This window comes from Oryza glaberrima, chromosome 11 (genome assembly GCF_000147395.1).
Source record: "Oryza glaberrima chromosome 11, OglaRS2, whole genome shotgun sequence".
Classification (NCBI taxonomy): domain Eukaryota; kingdom Viridiplantae; phylum Streptophyta; class Magnoliopsida; order Poales; family Poaceae; genus Oryza; species Oryza glaberrima.
The window spans coordinates 1,793,633-1,813,537 of record NC_068336.1 but is presented as its reverse complement, the minus strand read 5'-3'; the positions used below and the strand labels follow the sequence as shown (position 1 = coordinate 1,813,537).

At 40.7% G+C, this 19,905-nt stretch overlaps 2 protein-coding genes and 1 pseudogene across 2 annotated transcripts; all 3 read left to right on the top strand.

Annotated features, from left to right (window-relative positions):
- The first annotated feature begins 2,240 nt into the window (after positions 1-2,240).
- On the top strand, positions 2,241-2,735 carry LOC127755519 (S-adenosylmethionine synthase 2-like). Its single transcript, XM_052281197.1, has one exon. The coding sequence runs from the start codon at positions 2,241-2,243 to the stop codon at positions 2,733-2,735; it is 495 nt and encodes a 164-aa protein (XP_052137157.1).
- Positions 2,736-6,311: 3,576 nt separating this feature from the next.
- On the top strand, positions 6,312-7,340 carry LOC127755504 (cytosolic sulfotransferase 5-like). The gene has a single exon (XM_052281174.1). It carries the CDS (start codon positions 6,324-6,326, stop codon positions 7,338-7,340), a length of 1,017 nt encoding a protein of 338 aa, XP_052137134.1. The 5' UTR covers positions 6,312-6,323.
- A 2,354-nt stretch (positions 7,341-9,694) lies between these two features.
- Positions 9,695-10,831, top strand: LOC127755502 (cytosolic sulfotransferase 5-like; annotated as a pseudogene).
- Positions 10,832-19,905: the final 9,074 nt, after the last annotated feature.

Sequence of the window (19,905 nt, the reverse complement as noted above, 5' to 3'; positions counted from 1 at the left end):
AACGCCATTGGGTGTAGCATCATATATATGTATACTAATTAACTACCCTCCATTTTAAAATATAATAAGTTTTAGCCTTTGACACCTATGTAAGAAAATGAGTAAATAGGTTTGGTTGCCTTCTCGGAACTGGTGAGTTATAGACCTGGACTAGTTAAGACTATAGTAAACAAAATGAATAGAATGGGTAGTTTTAATGGTAAAAATATTGTTTTACAACTAGATTGTTATATTTCTGATAAAATATAAACTTTTTTCACGGAAAAAAACTTTAGATAAGATTATCATATATTTTGAGAAGGAGGAGGTATGTATGAAAATGAAGTTTGTATCATTATATCATATCGCATCTTATAATGTTATGAATACAATAGAACGATGATAAATCTAAAATACAAGAGGATTGCACTGGGGGTGTCTTTTTGTCTATTGGTGGGAGGAATGTTCCATCGTTTTTTCATGTAACTAATTAAAAATGTCAATGGAAATATTAAAAATATATAGTAAAAATAGATTAATATATAATACATACAATAATGCAGCTCATATTCGACTTATACATGCATGTATAATTTAATATATGATCATATTTCTTATTTTTTTGAATTTGTATAAGTCAAAATTTAAACCTGTGGAGTGATATAACACATCTTGCCAATTCATTTAATTTTATTTATAATTTATTTAGATTATATACATAAAACAAGGAAATATTCACTCGAGGAAAAAAACACTTTATTTGGATTGCAACAGATAAATGACAAATTGATCAGCATGCAACTTGAGAGAGTTTTTTTTTTTATCTCGCAGCTTAGATTTTCGGCGCCGGTGTTCACTTCAACAGTTCAACACGCATGCATGGATGTCGGCAGCAATCAACATCAACATTACCACGGGGGCACACCCACACAATACGTGTTACTCCTAATTAACTAAGTTACGTGATTGGGTAAGTCGTATGTATAATGTGAACATTATCAAACTTAAACGACCGGAATGCATACGTACGTGATGGATTTGGGGTTGATCGCGATCGGGAAGGCGCCAAGAAACTTCGCATGCATAGCTCGACGTACGTACGGCTGCCAAAAAACGCTCCAGTCTGATGACTTAACTGACGTGTGGACATGAGATGATGAGAGGTGGTTTGAAAACTGATGCTCCTCCATGGCGTAGGGCGTACCGCGGCAACCTCATCCGCTAGCTCGTTCACACTCACAGCGGTGGACGTCTTCTCGCTCTCGCTGCTCGCTCACCGTCATCGCTGAGATGAACTCAACGTACGTAGGCTGGAATTCTGTTCCGGCCCAGGTTAATTATATGGGCCTCACGTAGGCTATAATCACGTTCCAGCCCAACATATATAGGCCGCGCGTAGTCTGTAACCCCGTTCTGGGGTCTGGGCCGAGGCCGCAGTCCCGCCTGGACCAACTTATACAGGCCGTACGTAGGCCGGAGTTCCTTTCCAGCACATATGCCGCTCGTCTCCGGGGCAAGGAATAAGTTCATCTAAGGTCCCTTAACTTGTCAGCGAATTCGATTTTCGTCCTTCAACCCCAAAACTATATACAACAGGTCCCTCAACTATCAAAACCGGTGCAGGTAAGGTCCCTTGGCGGTTTAGATGGCGGTTTTGGCTGACGTGGCGACTACATGGCTATTTTGACTCTGTCTTCATCTGACGTGGCACTGACATGGCGCTTACGTGGCAATTCGATCTAGAAAAATAATAAAATCTGTGGGACCCACACGTCAGTTTCACACATATAAATAATAATAAAAAGGTGAGACCCACATGGGCCCCACATGTCAACCTCACCCCCTCCTCTTCTTCCTCCTCTCTCTCCCCCATCTCCCGTCGTCTTCATCTCTCGCCCCCATCTCTCTCTATCGCCGGCGGAGATAAGGCGCGGCCTCCTCCATGGGCGGCGGCGGGGGAGCTCCCGCTTCCCCACCTGCTTCCCGGCGCCGCCGCCGTGGGAGGGGAAAGTGGTTGGCGGATATTGTTGTTTTCTTTTTTTTGTTTAATCTTTGATTGTGCGTGTATGGAGTTCTAGATTAGGAGAAAAAAAGGTACTTAACTGTCGGTGGATTAGGAGAACATATTAGATATAGCGTTGGTGGATCCAATTTTAATTTGCAAAATTTTGTCAGTACTTAGTGTCGGCAGCAGTAGATCTGCAGAAATGGAGTCTTTTTTCTGATTGCTTGGTTGCAACCGATGCAGCGGGCAGATAGAAATGGCGGCGGAGACGTTCCTCTTCACCTCCGAGTCCGTGAACGAGGGTCACCCCGACAAGCTGTGCGACCAGGTGTCCGACGCCGTCCTCGACGCGTGCCTCGCCCAGGACCCCGAGGGCAAGGTGGCGTGCGAGACCTTCACCAAGACAAACATGGTCATGGTGTTCGGCGAGATCACCACCAAGGCCACCGTCGACTACGAGAAGATCGTCCGCGACACCTGCCGCAACATCGGCTTCGTCTCCGACGACATCGGCCTCGACGCCGACCGCTGCAAGGTGCTCATCAACATCGAGCAGCAGTCGCCCGACATTGCCCAGGGCGTGCACGGCCACTTCACCAAGCGCCCCGAGGAGATCGGCGCCGGCGACCAGGGCCACATGTTCGGCTACGCCACCGACAAGACCCCTGAGCTGATACCCCTCAGCCACGTCCTCGCCACCAAGCTCGGCGCCCGCCTCACCGAGGTCCGCAAGAACGGCACCTGCGCCTAGCTCAGGCCCGACGGCAAGACCCAGGTCACAGTCGAGTGCCTCAATGACGCCGGCGCCATTGTCCCCGTCCGCGTCCACATCGTAGGGAAGAAGCGAGATAGGATAGTGGGAAGAAGGGAGCAGCGGCGATGGCATGTGGGGCCCACATGGGTCCCACCTTTTTTATTATTTCTATGTGTGAAACTGACATGTGGTTCCCACGGATTTTATTATTTTTCTGGATTGGATTGCCACGTAAGCGCCACGTCAGTGCCACGTCAGATGAAGACGGAGTCAAAATAGCCACATAGGCGCCACGTCAGCCAAAACCGCCATCTAAACCACCGAGGGACCTTATCTACACCGGTTTTGATAGTTGAGGGATCTGTTGTATCTGGTTTTGGGGTTCAAGGACGAAAATCAGATTCGCTGACAAGTTAAGGGACCTTGGATGAACTTATTCCCCGGGGCAATAATAAGCCGGAATCGCTAGTTAGCGCCGCCGGCAGCGTGCGTTTTAGGCCCATAAGGCCCAGCGTCGCTGAGCCGGCGCGCGCGCCTCTCCACGCCTTTTTTTTCTTTTTTTTCGTTTTCTTTCCTCACTTTTTTCTGATTTTTTTTAATCTTTTAGCATGTTTTGAGTTTGAAAGTTTTAAAATTTTGATTTGAAAGTTTTCAAATCTCAAGTTTAAAGTTTTCAAATCTCAAATTGAAAGTTTTTAAAATTTTCAAATCTGGACTTGAAAGTTTTTAAATCTCGATTCTCGAGTTGAAAGTTCTTAAATCTGAGTTGAAAGTTTTCAAATCTCAAGTTGAAAGTTTTCAAATTTTTCAAATCTGGACTTGAAAGTTTTTGAATCTCGATTCTCGAGTTGAAAGTTTTCAAATCTGAGTTGAAAGTTTTCAAACCTGAGTTGAATGTTTTTAAAATTTGACTTTAAAATTTAAAACTTAAATCGAAAGTTTTCAAATCTAACTTAAAAAATTTTCAATCTGTTAGAAAAAAATCTCCCAAAAAATCTCCAGAATATATTCTTAATTAGTATCATTAGTGTTAAGTATATTGACTAATATATGTAGTTAAGACTAAAGGGGAGGAAGTGCTTGCCAACTCCCTTTCCTGGCGCGCACGCGTGCCGTAGCAACCCCCATAATAAGCACGTTGGATTAACTCCACTTTACGTCTCTACAATTTTCTTTTCATCGAGTTTAAGTCACATCCCTGAGCCGCAATACAAGAAAATTTTATTATCACCTAACTTAAACCGGGTTAAATTAGGTCCTTCGGCACTGGTTTCGCTGATGTGGCAAGTTGAATACAGTCAACCTATCCTGTTTGATTCAGCTTAGGATTATTATAATCTGAATTATTAGGAGTAAGCTGAAATAAGCAGATAACTTATTATGATAGATTATTACAATCTATAAGCCAGATTACTATAATATGATAATCCACTCTAAAGTTGCTTTTTTAGATTATTGGGTGGCTAACAACTAACAACTAACTAATAATCCAGAGAAACAAACAGCTAACAGCTTATCCTATGTCGGCTTATTATAATCCAGCTTAAAATAATTTGGCTTAATAATCTAGATTACAATAATCTTAAGCTGAAACAAACAACACCTGAGTCAGCATAGGACCCACGTGGACCCCACAAATAAGTCACATGAAAATATATAAAAAAAGAAAAAACCTTCTCTCTCCACCCCCCGGAGCACACGGTAGGGACGACACACCTCTCTTCATCTTGAGTTTTGGCCCAAAGATGACACCTCTCTCTATCTCGAGCTTCGGCATCAGGAAGTAAGGAGGTAAAAGCCGACGATGACGTGGTTGAGGCGGGGCATGGGGGAGGCAGAGGGCCAAGGACAGCACGGCCCGCCGTATTAAAGACGAGAGTGAGGACCGGCGTCACCCAACCTCGCTTAGCGCCTAATCACCATCCTGGTTGCCCAACCACGGTATACACACAAAGTTTATACATATATATACAGAGTTTATACGTATGTATATAAGGCAACATATCCTATGCACACAGTCCCTCACGTGTACACACGTGCACACCAACTAAAAAATGTCACCAAAAAATCTAGAAAAAATCATACACATACTTTAAATTGTATTACACCTAGGGTTAAAATCTTAACGTCAAATTCATTATATTTTAGCCGTAACAAAAAAAACAAAAAATCTGACAGTTTTAAGGTTGCAATTTTGTCAGAATTTTATCTTTTTTGTTATTCTCTATGTAGAATGAATTTGAAGATGCGACTTTGCACGTAGATGTAATACTATTGAAAGTATATGTATGAATTTTCCTAGAATTTTTTGTGATAATTTTTAGTTGGTGTACACGGTGTGTACACGTGAGGGCCTGTGTGCATAGGATACGCTCCCTGTATATAAAATATATACATATGCACATACATATAGAGAGGAGAGTCTAGGGGGGAAATCCACCGCGCAGGCGTGCGACCACCCGCACAGTAGCTTACAGACACACATCTTGTAGCAGCGTTCTGGTGCCATCGCCGCACTCTTTTCCTACAACAAACACCTTCCTCTCCTCCTGTCGCCCGGACGATGCCCTTGATCCGCTCGACGCATGCAATACACGACGAGGAAACCTAGCCCATTGTTTCTCCATCACAACGCGTGTAGACTCGCGCTTGCTGGAGGATGCACTGAACTACTGAAAGTGTTCGGTGGTATGCCTTAAGAGATATCTGATGTCCTGAAAATGCTGTGCTGGACTTCAGGAGTTCGTCTGGGGATCGGAAGCAGGATCATATGCCTTCAGGAGTTCCTTCGGATGATATATAGGTAATGAAAAAAGCTCGATGTTTTCGCCTCTGCATCTGTCCTTCGCGATTTGGCTGAGTGGATGGCATGTTTAGAAGCACGGAGATACACTTCGATCAGTTATTCTCAAGTTTGGTTATGGAGTATACCAGAGATCTTTTTCTGTGCAAAATCAGTTATTATAAGCTATTCTTGCGCTTAGCAACCATGCATCTCTTGAATGCAACACTATGCAATCTGCAGTTATTTTCTCACTCTCAAATCCATGAATCGGTCTATGTAATCAAACTAGAAACTGATATTACTGCTGAACTAACAATCACCCAGTTTGGTGTTTTATGTTGACAATATATAACAGGCTGTCTTTATCATTTTTGATCCATATTTCTTAGGACAAGATTCTAAAGGTATCTTCTAATCAGTATAGTACGTTCTCACATGTGTCATCCTCGCTAAGAAAAGGGGCGGTAATACCCCCTATTAAGAGCTAAACTCACTGATGGACGACATGATACAATTTGATCTTCAGAAGAATTAATAAATTCTTGTAAGCTCAAGTTGATCATCACGTGCATTGACAAAAGAAAAGGGAGATTCATATGAAAACACTTTAGAGATGCTAACAAGGTAGTTAATGTCAAAATGTCACTGCCAGTTTGAACACTACTCATGTCCTCTTGACTTCCGAATCTGTCTCTCCTCGCCTATATATTTGCACTTTACGCTCCCACATATTCACAGAATCACAGCATCACAACACCAGCTAACAACCATTAGTCCTCGGTGTTCTGCATTCACTTTTCATGGCGCCCTCCTTCCCGCTCTCCTTTGCACCCCAATCAGCCGATGAAGCAACCGCACACAAGGAAATCTATGACCAACTCCGGCAAGCCGTGGAGACCTTCCCGACGGCGCCCAACAGCAGCACCAGCTTCACGTACAGTCGCCACCCCGACGGATGGTACACGTTCCCGGAGGGGGTTGTGAGTGCCATGGTCATCAAGAGTCACCTTACGGCGCGCACCACCGACATCTTCATGGTCACCTTCCCTAAGTCTGGCACCACCTGGCTCAAGGCGCTCTTGCACTCGGCTCTCCACCGCAGGGCCGACGATCTCGCGGCACACAGCCCCCACCAGCTCGTTCCTTTCCTTGAGACCCAGGTGTTCATCAAAGATCGGATCCCTGACCTGAGCTCCCTCCCGGCGCCGCGGCTGTTGATGACGCACATCCCGTCCCAGTCGTTGCCGGACTCTGTTGCTGACTCCAGCTGCAAGGTGGTGTATCTATGCCGGGATCCCAAGGACTGCTTCATCTCGCTCTGGCATTTCTTGAACAGGTTCAGGCCGTGGGACATCAACGAGGCACACCGAAACTTCTGCGATGGTGTCTCACTGTTTGGCCCGTACTGGGAGCATGTCCTCGGCTATTGGATGTGGCACGTCAAGAGACCAAGCCAGGTACTCTTCTTGACCTATGAGGAGCTCACTACTGATACACTCGGCCAACTGAGACGCCTAGCCGAGTTCGTTGGACGCCCGTTCATGGTGAAGGAGCAGGAGATCGGAGTGGACAGAAAGATCGTGGAGGCCTGCGCCATGGAGAGCTTGTCGAGGTTGGAAGTGAACCAGTCGGGGACAACTGACATGGTCGATAAAACCTACGCGAACAACATATTCTTCCGGCGTGGCGTGGTCGGTGATTGGAGGAATCACCTGACACCGGAAATGGCGCGGAGGATTGATGAGATTACAGAGATCAAGTTTAAAGGATCCGGCTTGCTGTTGCATCCACAATTTTTACAAGCAAAAAGAGAATAAAATGAACTATTGACAAGTGAAGTGGAGGAACATCTCACGATTGTACCTATTTCTTTGCTTAATGAAAAAAAAAATGCAAACCTCGTGTCTATTTATGAAAATAAAAAGTGAAAACATAGTATGTACGTATGTCTATAAATGAAATTATTGCAAGCTGCCTCAAATAATACTCCTACTGTAAGAGATTGCCAATTACTAGTAGTAAGTCGGGCTTGTTTTTTTTTTGTTATTTGGCTTCATTGATTGGTTTTGTGTCACATGATTATCTTCTTTGTACAGCCTGCAGATATGGTCGAGCAAAATTTACGGAATTATAAGACCGTTGGATAAGAGCGTCAAACGTTAAAAATTAGAGGGAATAGTAAATATTATTTCAGTTGGGTGATTTATGTTTTTATCTGAAGTTAAGTTGTGATTTGCGTTAACAACAACATTCTTCAAAATGCTTTTTTCTCATAAACAACTTGTCCGATCTACGATCCGATTATACTATTGTATTTGTTATAAGAGTAAATTTCACAAAACTACATGTTTTGTGGTCTAAGTTGCAGAAAACCACACACACTTTGACACTTGGCACTTGAGTACATATATTTTGGTTGTGTAGTTTCACAAAACTACACTATCGATGTATAGATTCACCCGCGAGATGATGTGACTGTTTCACCTAGGACGGGGACATAGCATCCTATTACCAGCCATCGCACGAAATTAATATGATGCCACGTTCTCATCCTAGATGGAACAACCACATCATCTCACGGGTGAATCCATTCATCGATGGAACAACCACGTCATCTCACGGGTGAATCCATTCATCGATAGTGTGGTTTTGTGAAACTAAACTACCAAAGTATATGTACTTAACTGCCAAGTGTCAAAATGTGTGTGGTTTTCTGCAACTTAAACCATAAAACATGTAATTTTGTGAAATTTACTCTTGTTATAATATAATCTTTATAACAATATATCACATGATTATATTATGACAAAAGAAAAATATATGTTTCAATCCGTTAACACTCTTTGTTTCATACGTGATAGTGATATGTTTCAATATATGTCTTTAGTATGTTCCACAAAATTCCTGAAACTACCTACCATTTCTCCCTCTACTCTCTCTCCACCTCATTCATGCATGCATGCTTTTTAGCGAGCTTTAAAACGATTTTCCTCAACTATTTATCCAATCTACAATCTGATCACACATTGTATTCGTTGTAATTAAATCTTTACAATAAGATATCACATGATTATATTATGATGAAAAAAACATATGTTTCAATCCGTTAACACTCACTGTTTCATACGTGATAGTGAAATGTTTCAATAGGTGTCGTTAGTATGTCTCCACCTCATGCATGCATGCATTTAGCGAGTTTCAAAACGATTTTTCTCCTAAACTACTTATCCAATCTACGATCTGATCACACCATTGTATTTGTTGCAATTAAATCTTTAAAACAAGATATCACATGATTATATTTTGATGAAAGAAAAACATATGTTTCAATCCATTAACATTAGCTGTTTTATATGCAATAGCGATATGTTTCAACGTGTATCTTCACCATGTTTCGTAAAATTTTTAAATGCTTTGCTTATTTTTTTCACCATATATAACTTGATGTTTTACTCGTTAGTTAACAGAAACATTTGACCGACTGATTTTTTTCGGCATCGGGCGCTCGATGGGAAGATTCCTCCCCATAAGAGCGAACGTGGAGGCTTCATTTTCTATTTCTTTGATAAATTAATAGATGTTTACTAGTACTCCCTACGTCCAGATTTAAACTTAAGATTAAGTTTTTTATGGGACAAAAGGAAGGGAGTAGGTTGCACGATGGCACGATGCATTTTTGGAATGCAATTTGCAATAATTATATCAGTGCCAAATCCCATGTGTCGGTATGTGTACATATCAAACTAGAAGCCGATATTACTAATAAACAAGTTGACAGTAACGTACACTATTATCATGCTTGATCTATATTTTTCGGAGTAAGAGTAGTATAATGTTATCTTCTGATCAGTATGTTATCTTCTGATCAGTATACTATGTGTGCCATCAGTATAACGTCATGGTAAGATTAATTTGACCCTCATAAGCATGATACTTTTATGCAAGCTAACACGGTGAGCACGATGTGCACTAAAAAAGGTCATATATATAGAGAGAGGTGTGAGAACAACTCAATTAATGCCAGGAAGTTAGAATGTCATTATCAGTTTTTGAACACTGATCATGACTTCCCGATTTGTGTCTCTTCTTTTTTCGCGAAGGCGCAAAATTTGTGTCTCTTCCCCTATATATTAATTTGCACTACTCTACACACTGCACAGAGTCACAAGAACACGTGTTTTGTTCATTGCTGTTTAGTGTGGACTCTTCATGGCTTCCTCCTTCCCGCTCTCCTCTGCAACCGAAGCGGCGGACGAAGCGAAAGCCCACAAGAAAATCTACGACCAACTCCGGCAAGTCGCGGAGACCTTTCCGACGGCGCCCAGCGGCATCGACGTCCCATACAGCCGCCACCCCGACGGCTGGTACATGACCACGGGGGGGTCGTGAGTGCCATGGTCATCAAGAGCCACCTGACGGCACGCGCCACCGACATCTTCCTCGTCACCTTCCCCAAGTCCGGCACCACTTGGATCAAAGCGCTTCTGTACTCGGCTCTCCACCGCAGGGCCGACAAGCTTGTGGCGCATAGCCCCCATCAACTCGTCCCTTTCCTCGAGTCTCAGGTGTTCGTCAAAGATCAGATACCTGACTTGAGCTCCCTGCCAGAGCCACAGCTGTTGATGACACATATCCCGTCTCAATCGTTGCCAGACTCCGTCGCAGCCTCCGGCTGCAAGGTGGTGTACCTGTGCCGGGATCCCTGGATTGCTTCGTCTCGCTCTGGCACTTCTGGAACAAGTTCAGGCCATGGAATATTGATGAGGCACACCGGCAATTCTGTAATGGTGTCTCGTTGTTTGGGCCTTACTGGAAGCACGTCCTCAAGCTACTGGAATTGGCATGTCGAGAGGCCAAGCGAGGTACTCTTCTTGACCTACGAGGAGCTCGCCGCTGACACTCTCGGCCATCTGAGATGCCTCGCCGAGTTCGTTGGACGCCCATTCACAATGGAGGAGCAGGATGCCGGAGTGGATAGAAAGATCGTGGAGATTTGTGCCATGGAAAGTTTATCGGGGTTAGAGGTGAATCGGTCGGGGATGACCAATTTCACCGAGAAAGACGTGCCAAACAACATATTCTTCCGGCGTGGCGTGGTTGGAGATTGGAGGAATCACCTGACGCCGGAGATGGCGAGGAGGATTGATGAGATTACAGAGATCAAGTTTAAAGGATCCGGCTTGCGGTTGCATCCACAGTTTTTACAAGCAAAAAGAGAATTAAACAAACTATAGGAGTATGATCACGTGTGAAGTTTCATTATTGTACTTATTTCTCTGCTTAATAAAAAAAATGCAAACCTCTTGCCTATTTATGAAAATAAAAAGTGAAAATATCGTGTGTACTGTATGTCTATAAATGAAATTATTGAAAGCTGCTTCGAATAATACTCTCCTACTGTATAAGAAATTGCCAATTATTATTAGTATGTTGGGTTTGTTTTTGGTTGTCTGGTTTTGTGTCACACGATTATCTTCTATGTACAACCTGCAGATATGCATGGTCCAGCAAAATTTGTAAGACTGTTGGATAAGAGCGTCAAACGTTAAAAATCAGAGGGAGTAGTAAATATTATTTCAGTTGGGTGATTTGTGTTTTTATCTGAAGTTAAGTTGTGATTTGTGTTAACAACAACATTCTTATCAACAAATTTGGTGCAAAAGCCTGATGATATCATCTCGTCACCAAAATGGGATCCTAGGATAGTGAGCCTGCTAGAAGCTAAATCCACCTATTGGCGCTCTGATAAAATTTGACCCTCATAATTCATAAACAACATTTTTTTCCAAGGTAAAGTTTAATTCCATGTGCATGAAATTTCTCAACCTAACACCATATAATTTTAGAGGAGAGAATAAGGAATGAAAAATACTTTCTCCGTCCCAAAAAGATCCTAATATGTATCTATCTTTGTATTTAGATTGAGTTTTTCTTGTACGGAGGGAGGGAGTAGGTCACATACGTACGGAATGTAAAGACGCTAACAACCTAACAATCAATTAATGATGGATTATCAGTGTCAGCTAGCTTGAAAACTCTGCCGGAATTTGTCTCCTCGATCTCTTAGATGTTTGCAACTTGCACTCTCATATATTCATATATTATCAGGCTCATCGCTCACGGGACTAAATTCCATTGTGTTCTGTGTCGCCTCCTCAACAGCCAAAGTGGCCGACGGATCAACGACTCACGAGGCAAGTCAGCGACATCGGCCACCATACTGATACTGCCGCCGTCCTGATGGCTGGTACATGTCCAGGCAGGGAGTTGTGAGAGCTCCATGGCCATCAAGAGGCATCTGACTGCGCGTGCCACCAACGTCTTCATTGCCAACCTTCTCTAAGTCCGGCACCACATGGCTCATTGGCTCAGGGCGCTTCTGCACTCGGCACACATGGCTCATTGGTTCAAGGAGTCAAGGTGCTTCTGCACTCGGCTCTTCTCCGTGGAACTCAAGAGCTAGCTGGTGGCGCAAAAGCCCCACCAGCTCGTCCCAGCTGTTCGTCAACGACCGCATCCTCAGCCTGAATAACTAGAAAAACATAGATTAACTAGAAAATACAAAATACGAGATGCCGATTATGTCTTGCGATTTGGATCACCTACGTGTATAGTCATTCTGGCGTAACGATGGTTCCAGCCCAGCCTGCATATAAGTGGTAAACCCGTTCCGGCACAACTTCTTGGAGGCAGCTCCTTCTCCTTTTGTTATTCAGATTGAAAATGAGAGACAAAAATGTAGTCATGAGCTCGATTAGTTTGTTGTAATTTTCTTTTCAGACCCCTTTTTCTTTATTAATAAAGTTTTCCCTAACAGCAGGTGTCTCCCTTGCTGTGTTCCTTTTTTTTAAAAAAAAGAAGCCGGATGGAAGCCGATCAACCTATCATGGGTCTCATATATTCACATTGAGGAACAAAAAGGGCCCTCACGGAGGTCCCAGTACCGTTTCGGCCCAACTTATAATGGTCCAAGCACACGTTTGCTGCCATCCCATTTTGGTTCCAAAGTTTAAGATCCGCACATTTGCAGCAAAGTTCTTGAGCCGTTGCCTTTCTTTTTTTTTTATTTCACGCCCTTCGGCCCTAGATCTGCTCGACGCAATCCACGACGAGGAACCTTGGGTCGTCTACACCGAGGATATGGTGACCCGTTGCGGCGGTTGTCTCTCTCAAATGATGCGTTGCTCATTGTGCCGGCAAGGTCCACATACTCTATTGTTTCTCCGTGTTTGTGACCTAGGATGGGCTCTGTCCGTAGGTTGTTAGGCTATGACATGAGGGCTAGATTCCTTGCATTGGGATTGGTTTTGTCAAAACTCGTGCAAAATCGTGTTTGGTGGTGTTCGGCGGTACTTCTAAGAACGAATCGGGATATGTATTTATTTAGATTCATCCATAGAAATGATTCTTTTTTTTTTGGAACGGAGGGTGTATGACTTAAAGATACTAGGTGATTCCCCGCGCTTTGCTACGGAAATTCCTAAGTAACTTTTAATATTTTTTAATAATCGAGCTAAAAGTAAAAATTATATTAGTTATTAACAACAAATAAAACTGGTTTGTCAAACTATGTTCAGAGAGATACATTTAGTAGACTTTGTCTGACATTGTAAATGAAATATGATATCCCGCACTTTGATTATATGGATAAATATATATTAAGTATCTATTATATATTAAAAGTCCATTAAACTTCTTACAAACGCTACTAAGCCGCCACATGGCACTCCTATAAACGCTCCTAAGTCGCCATGTGGAGTTTTAATATATTAGAAACATCTAGCCTTTAATTTTCATTTAAATTAGTGGGTCCATTATTTTACATCAATGGATTAGATTTAAAACAGGGCCTCCCTCCACGTGGATACATATGCCTCCCTCACTGCCTTCAAGTACGTACGTACACGTACTAACGGATATACCCCCCACCCTTTTTCACTTCTTTTATTTTTTTTACCTAGGAAACATCCATAATATATATGACGTTTGAACATGTTTATTTACTATTAAAACATGTGGCGTTTTAATATATTAGAAACATCTAGCCCTTAATTTTTATTTAAATTGGTGGATCTATTATTTTACACCATTCGATTAGATTTAAAACAGACCATCCCTCCGCGTGGATACGTATGCCTCCCTCACTACCTGCAAGTACGTACGAACACGTACTAACGGACATACCCCCCTCCCCCACCCCCCAATACCCCTTTTTTCCCTTCTTTTATTATTTTTTACCTAAGAAACATACATAATATATGACGTTTGAACATGTTTATTTACTATAAAAAGAAATATGTAATTATCATTTATTTTGTTATGATTTGTTCATTAAATTTTCTACAAACGCTCTCACGTCCAAACGCTCCTACGTCGCCACGTGGTGCTATAATAAATTAGAGAAAATTATAGAAATTCTAACAGAAAATAAAACATCTAACCGTTGATTTTCTTAAACTGATGTACCTATTGTTTTAGACCATTAGATTATTAGATATATAAAAATAATAATCTCTCGCTCCTAATATCCCGTTCACATACAAGAGAAAATCCTTGCGTATTATTCATCCGGAGAAAAGGCAAAAGCTATACGTATGTACGATCGAAATAAAAACCAAAGAAATTAATACGTATAATTGAAAAAACGACCAGCCAAGATTAATTCCAACTAACCATGCATAATCAGCTCACGGCTCAAGCACGTATGTGCATTATTTGCACTCCTTTTTTAGGTTGTTGAGTGATTTATCCATTAAACTTTCTATAAACGTTCTTAGATCACCACGTGTCACTCTACAATCGCTACTACATCGCCACGTGGTGCTATAATAAATTACATAAAATCATAAAAATTCTAAGAGAATAAAACATCTAACCATTGATTTTCACTTAAACTAATGGACCTGTTATTTTAGACCACTATATTAGATTATTAGATCTATAAAAATAATCTCTCACTCCTAATATCTTCATCCCGATAAAAGGCAAACGCTATACGTATGTACGATCGAAATAAAAACCATAGAAATTAATACGTAGCATTGAAAAAACGACCAACCAATATTGATTCCAACTACCATGTACCATCAGCTTACAGCCGGCTAAGCACGTATATACATTATATGCTCTCCTTTTTTTTTTTTTTTGTTGTTGAGATATCTAAGGCCCTCTTTATTTAGGCTTAGGCTTATTGGCCTAAACTTTTAAGTCAGCTTATTGGCTTATATGATTTATAAGCCAGTGGATTTAATGTCCTAAGTTTAATGGTAGAGTCATCCATCTATCTCATATAAGCCAAAAAAAGACTTCTCCAACCTAGCTTTTGGCTTAATACTGTTAGAGTGGCTTATGGCTTAAAAAAGCCAAATGAAAAAGCTGCTTGTTTGTTTTGGCTTAGACTTTTCGACTTATAAATTGGCTTATAAGCCTAAACAAAGAGGGGCCTAAAGCATAATAAAATCTAAACAGCATTGATTTATATCTCCAATTGAATATAGACTTTCATGGTTATCCCGGTCAGTGTCCTCTTCATGGAGGGCTCCACGCATGTATTAACTTTTGAAAACTAATAAACTATATGTTGGTTCTATGATCAGTTTAGTTCTTTATATTCCTGACAACTATAAATCAATAATTTAAATCCATGTATTGATGTTTTATTATCAATTAAAAAAATAGTGTGAGCCATACCTATCTATTATTGACCTATAGTAGTTAGTGCTAACTGATAAATACATAATGACACATAATAATTAATGTCATAATATTTTTTTAAATAATTATGGTGTAAAATATCACCTGTCAAATAATTTGAATCTACATATGTAAAAATGAAAAATTGAAACAAGGGAATTTAGTTATATTTTTTTCAATTAGATCTTATCTAATGTTAATGTGTGAGATTAAGATTCTCAAATATGTTTTTGATTTTTTTCAGGACTATTTGATTGGTATTTGAAAAGTGAGAAGCACACATGATACACAGACAAGAAAAAACTTATTAAAAATACTTCCAGCGAGTGATATGGCTATACTACAACCCCATAGTCCATCATGAGAACTATGGTCATATATGTAGGTTTTTTGTTTGTCATATAGTTTTGGCAACAAATAAACAATCTAATAACATGTGCATTAAACTACCCATGATATATTTTCTTATACTTGAGGAATTTCAATGTGTCGGGCATAGTTGATGGATGTATGTCATACACTACACTAACATGATAACCTCACTCTCTTTCAAATAATAATATTGTATATGTATTATTGAAATTTGAGTAATATTGATATTTACACTATAAACAAATTGTGTCTATTATATACCACAAAAACAACTCAAAACTTTAAAAAGGATTATTTTACCACAAAACAACTCAAAACTTTCAAAATGAATATTTTAATCACCTCCATCTTCTCTTCTTCCATTCTCAAAAGTGTGCCAAGCATAGATAATAAACCTTGCTATGCTGCCATGATATACCAAAGGCATACATCTGGCTGAGTTGAGCCACCATGGGTGGTCACCCTTAGCAATAGAGCTCAACTTCCTACTTAACAATACAATCCTTTATAAAGGTGCTAATTGTGAATTAGGCGTTAAAACTGCTCTCTACGATAGTCTTGACGGATACGGCTACACCTATATGTGACCCATGTTTCAAGGTATCGAGGAATAAAGCCTTGGTAGCTATGTTTGGCTGTGGGCATTCATATCTAATTTTAACAGTATTATACTATTAACACGTATAAGCGATAATGTTATAACATATTTTTTTGATAAAATATTATTGGAATATTTATTCATAGGTTTGGAAATAAGTTACATCGACATGAACAATTAGGTAAGTAGTGGAGATAAACTTTTTAGTCGATTAGTGATGTATTGTGCTTATTTTGATGGTACAAATACAGTTTCATCTATTAAATAAGCACTCAGGTTTCAAAAGAACGATATTAAGTATCCATAAAAAAATCAATAATAATAAGTAGTGGTGACATTAGGCAAATTTATATATAACCGGGAAATAGTATTTTTGTTTGAATCTAGGAAACATTTTTGTCATTTATTATATATAAGTCTATGGTCTTTTCCGTGGTCTATATATTTCTTTTTGTATTTTCTTATAAACAATAAACAAAATGCCCACGCATCTGCGTGGGCTTCTTTTCTAGTTATAAAAATGATGGATACATATATATTAAAAACATTGTGAAAAATAATGTGAAGGAAGATGATTGGATGTTGATTTGTAGAATTTAATGAATTATAGACGATGTTGCATGCTTGCATAGGTACGTTTTGTATGTAATTATTGCTAGTGGATGATGAGGTGGCATGTTTGCATGTTGAGCTTTAGGATTAGTGGGTTATAACTTTTTGGTAAGATATGATATGATGTCCTAAAATGTTGCGCTGGCACTGGTGGAGAGATGGTTTGTAGTCCCGATTGGTAACCCCTCTGTAGTCCCGGTTTTCCAACCGGGACTACGAATGCAGGACTAAAGATCACTATCTTTAGTCCCGATTGAAATAACCGGGACTAAAAATACATATTTAATCCTGGTTGATAACACCAACCGGGACTAAAGATGGCAGCGCCAGTCCCAGTTGGTCACCATTTTTTTCTCTTTTTTTATTTTCATTGTTTCTTTCCAAATTGAGTCGCTCCTTCCCAAATCTCCCTAAAATATCCCCCGAATCAAAGTATCATCCCAAATCAATGAATCATTCACATCACAAATTCTAAATAAATACAACTCAAATTCTTAAAGAAATACATCACAGATCCAAACATCACAGATCTAATGAACCACAAGTTCTTAGATCCAAATGTATCACAAATTCGGAAAAAAAAATAAAGTTGTGCTTCCGCTGCCGCCTCCCCTCCGGCAGAGGGGAGGGCGCCACCGGCCGCCAACTCCCGCCACCGCCGCGCTCCCTGTCGCCCTCCACGCGGCCACGCCGCCAGCCGCCGCCCGCGGCACCCTCTATGCCAGCCGCCGCCGCCGCCCGGGCTCGGCCGCCTGGGCTCGCTCTGGTATGGGAGGAGGAGGAGGTGGGGTGGGGGAGGAGAGGGGAAGGGGAGGAAGGGGAGAGGAGAAGACTAGCCAGATCGGATCTGAGGAGGACCGGAGGAGGCTGAGAACTTGTTGTTTAATGAGAGCTAGGGAGTAGAGAGAGAGAGGGGAATGGGAAGGGATAAGATTATTTTTGTTTATACCAACCGGGACTAAAGATAATTGGGGCCTGAATTCGACCCGACAACTTTTTAAACCAGGACTAAATCTTTAGTCCCGAAACTAAAGATCAAAAAAATTTTAACCAGGACTAAAAATAATCTTTATGTAACACCCCAGGTAACCACGTATCTAGAGTGCCACATCAAAATACACTCAAACCACTAACTCCCAAAATCATTAGAAATTTCGGCAGAATCTTCCCTGTAAATACGGATATCCACGACAGGCAAATGTAAGTTAAACTAATAACAACATCCTTCCCACAATTTGATCCATCCTTATAATTCCATGGAAAGAAACTAATAGATATCTAAAAGATTATTACAAGACCGAACCATGATATAGTTTAAGTATCATTATGGACCTAAGCAATATAGTTTAATATTGTGCAAATAAATGTGTATATAAGGGTGCTACTTCCCGCCCATGCATGTCGGTCTCAATATGTACCTAAAACCAAATAAAACACAAGAGTGAGTATAAAATTACTCAGCAAGTATAATATGGAACTAGAAAACACATATACACAACATTGGCAATAAAGCATGAACATAAGGCTTTCTTTCTTTGATAGGAAACACATTTTCAAACACCAAGTCAAAGAAGATAGTAGTTCCCATCCCAGGCAGGCATGAATTGAAATAGTAGTTTCCATCCCGGACAATAGTGAATACATCCTAGCATTTGCCGGCAAAGCCGAGTAAGCGTGATCAGCGCTTACCCACAGGAACATGAATAAAGATCCAAATTGCACTCCCATGACTACGCATGGTCCTTGAATAATTGAAAACCAGAATCAAAGAACCAAATTGAAACCATATTGCACATCCATGGCAAGCATGGAACTTGAATTATTTACCTAGAACCAGAATCCGGAATATTAAAACAAGAATAGCATCGTAAACATAGGATAAACATGAAAACCTAAATGGCGTGAATAACAATATGAATATAATCAGTCACATGTCACATAGAAATATATCGAAAATAAATAGATAGAGCAAACAATCCATGAATCACACAATTAGTTCGTCATACATTTGCCTCCAACGAAGGATTGGTATCATGCACGATCTGATAGGCTACCACCTAATCATAAACAAAACCTCAGCAAACACATTCAAACATGTGTATAAAACAATGAAAAAAGTGAACCTACTGCCCCATCCCATCAAAACGCAATAACAAGGAACACCGCTTGGACTATACACAAGACTACTGCTTCAAACCTTTATATCTTGAAATATGAAAAGTCTATGACTGAAAATATATACATTTTGAAAATCTACAGAACAATAACTACAACTTTGATGTAGAAAGCATATTTTTATTCTACAATTTAAATGGTCTAATTTGCGCTTGAAAGCAGGCATCAAAATCTGTCCAGAATTTCAGACTGTCCACACTAAGACAACCATAACTGGAGTTCTACTCGCCCAATCATGGTGTACTTTGCCAATATGGAAAGCTAAGAAAAACCTCTACAACTTTGTCTATAGGCAGCCTGGCTGATTCCACTGTTTAACCCCTCCAAAAACAGTTCAATCTACTACTATCCAAATTATGACACAAAAACAACAGTCATACTAAAAAAATTATATCTCCTAAACCACTTGAGATAAAATCGCGCCCTTTGGTCAGAAGATAGATCCAAATATTATCTACAACTTTTATATGGACACTTTGATCAGAATAAATCATTTTGACCATGAAATTAATATAAAACAGAGGCGCTAAAATCTGCCCACGCCCAGAACCACCAATCCTAATCACAACGTCCAAAACGCTTCTCTAACCCTCCTCAACCACGAATTAAACCACTAGAACCACCCTAGAACAACTGATACAACAAGGGGATAAGCCTCACCTAGGGTTCCTTTAGAGAACTTGTGAGGAGACAATAGGGGAGACTCCGGTCTAACCCCTACTTCTACTCCTCTCCTCCTCCTCGTTCCGTTTTTCCACTTTGCTTCTTCATCCAAGCTATGAAGATGGAGATCTAGGGAGAGCAATTTGCTGTTGAGGGGGAGAGATGCGAACACAGGAGGAGGGGAGGAAGGAGGCGCCGGCCAGGGAGAGAGGTGGCGGTACCACAAGGGGAGGTGGGGTTTGGTTCCCCTCTCTCTAGGTTTTAGGGGA

Bases quoted from the DNA above. Each gene is read 5' to 3' on its own strand.
- LOC127755504 (XM_052281174.1), top strand. From the start codon at position 6,324: ATGGCGCCCTCCTTCCCGCTCTCCTTTGCACCCCAATCAGCCGATGAA.
- LOC127755519 (XM_052281197.1), top strand. From the start codon at position 2,241: ATGGCGGCGGAGACGTTCCTCTTCACCTCCGAGTCCGTGAACGAGGGT.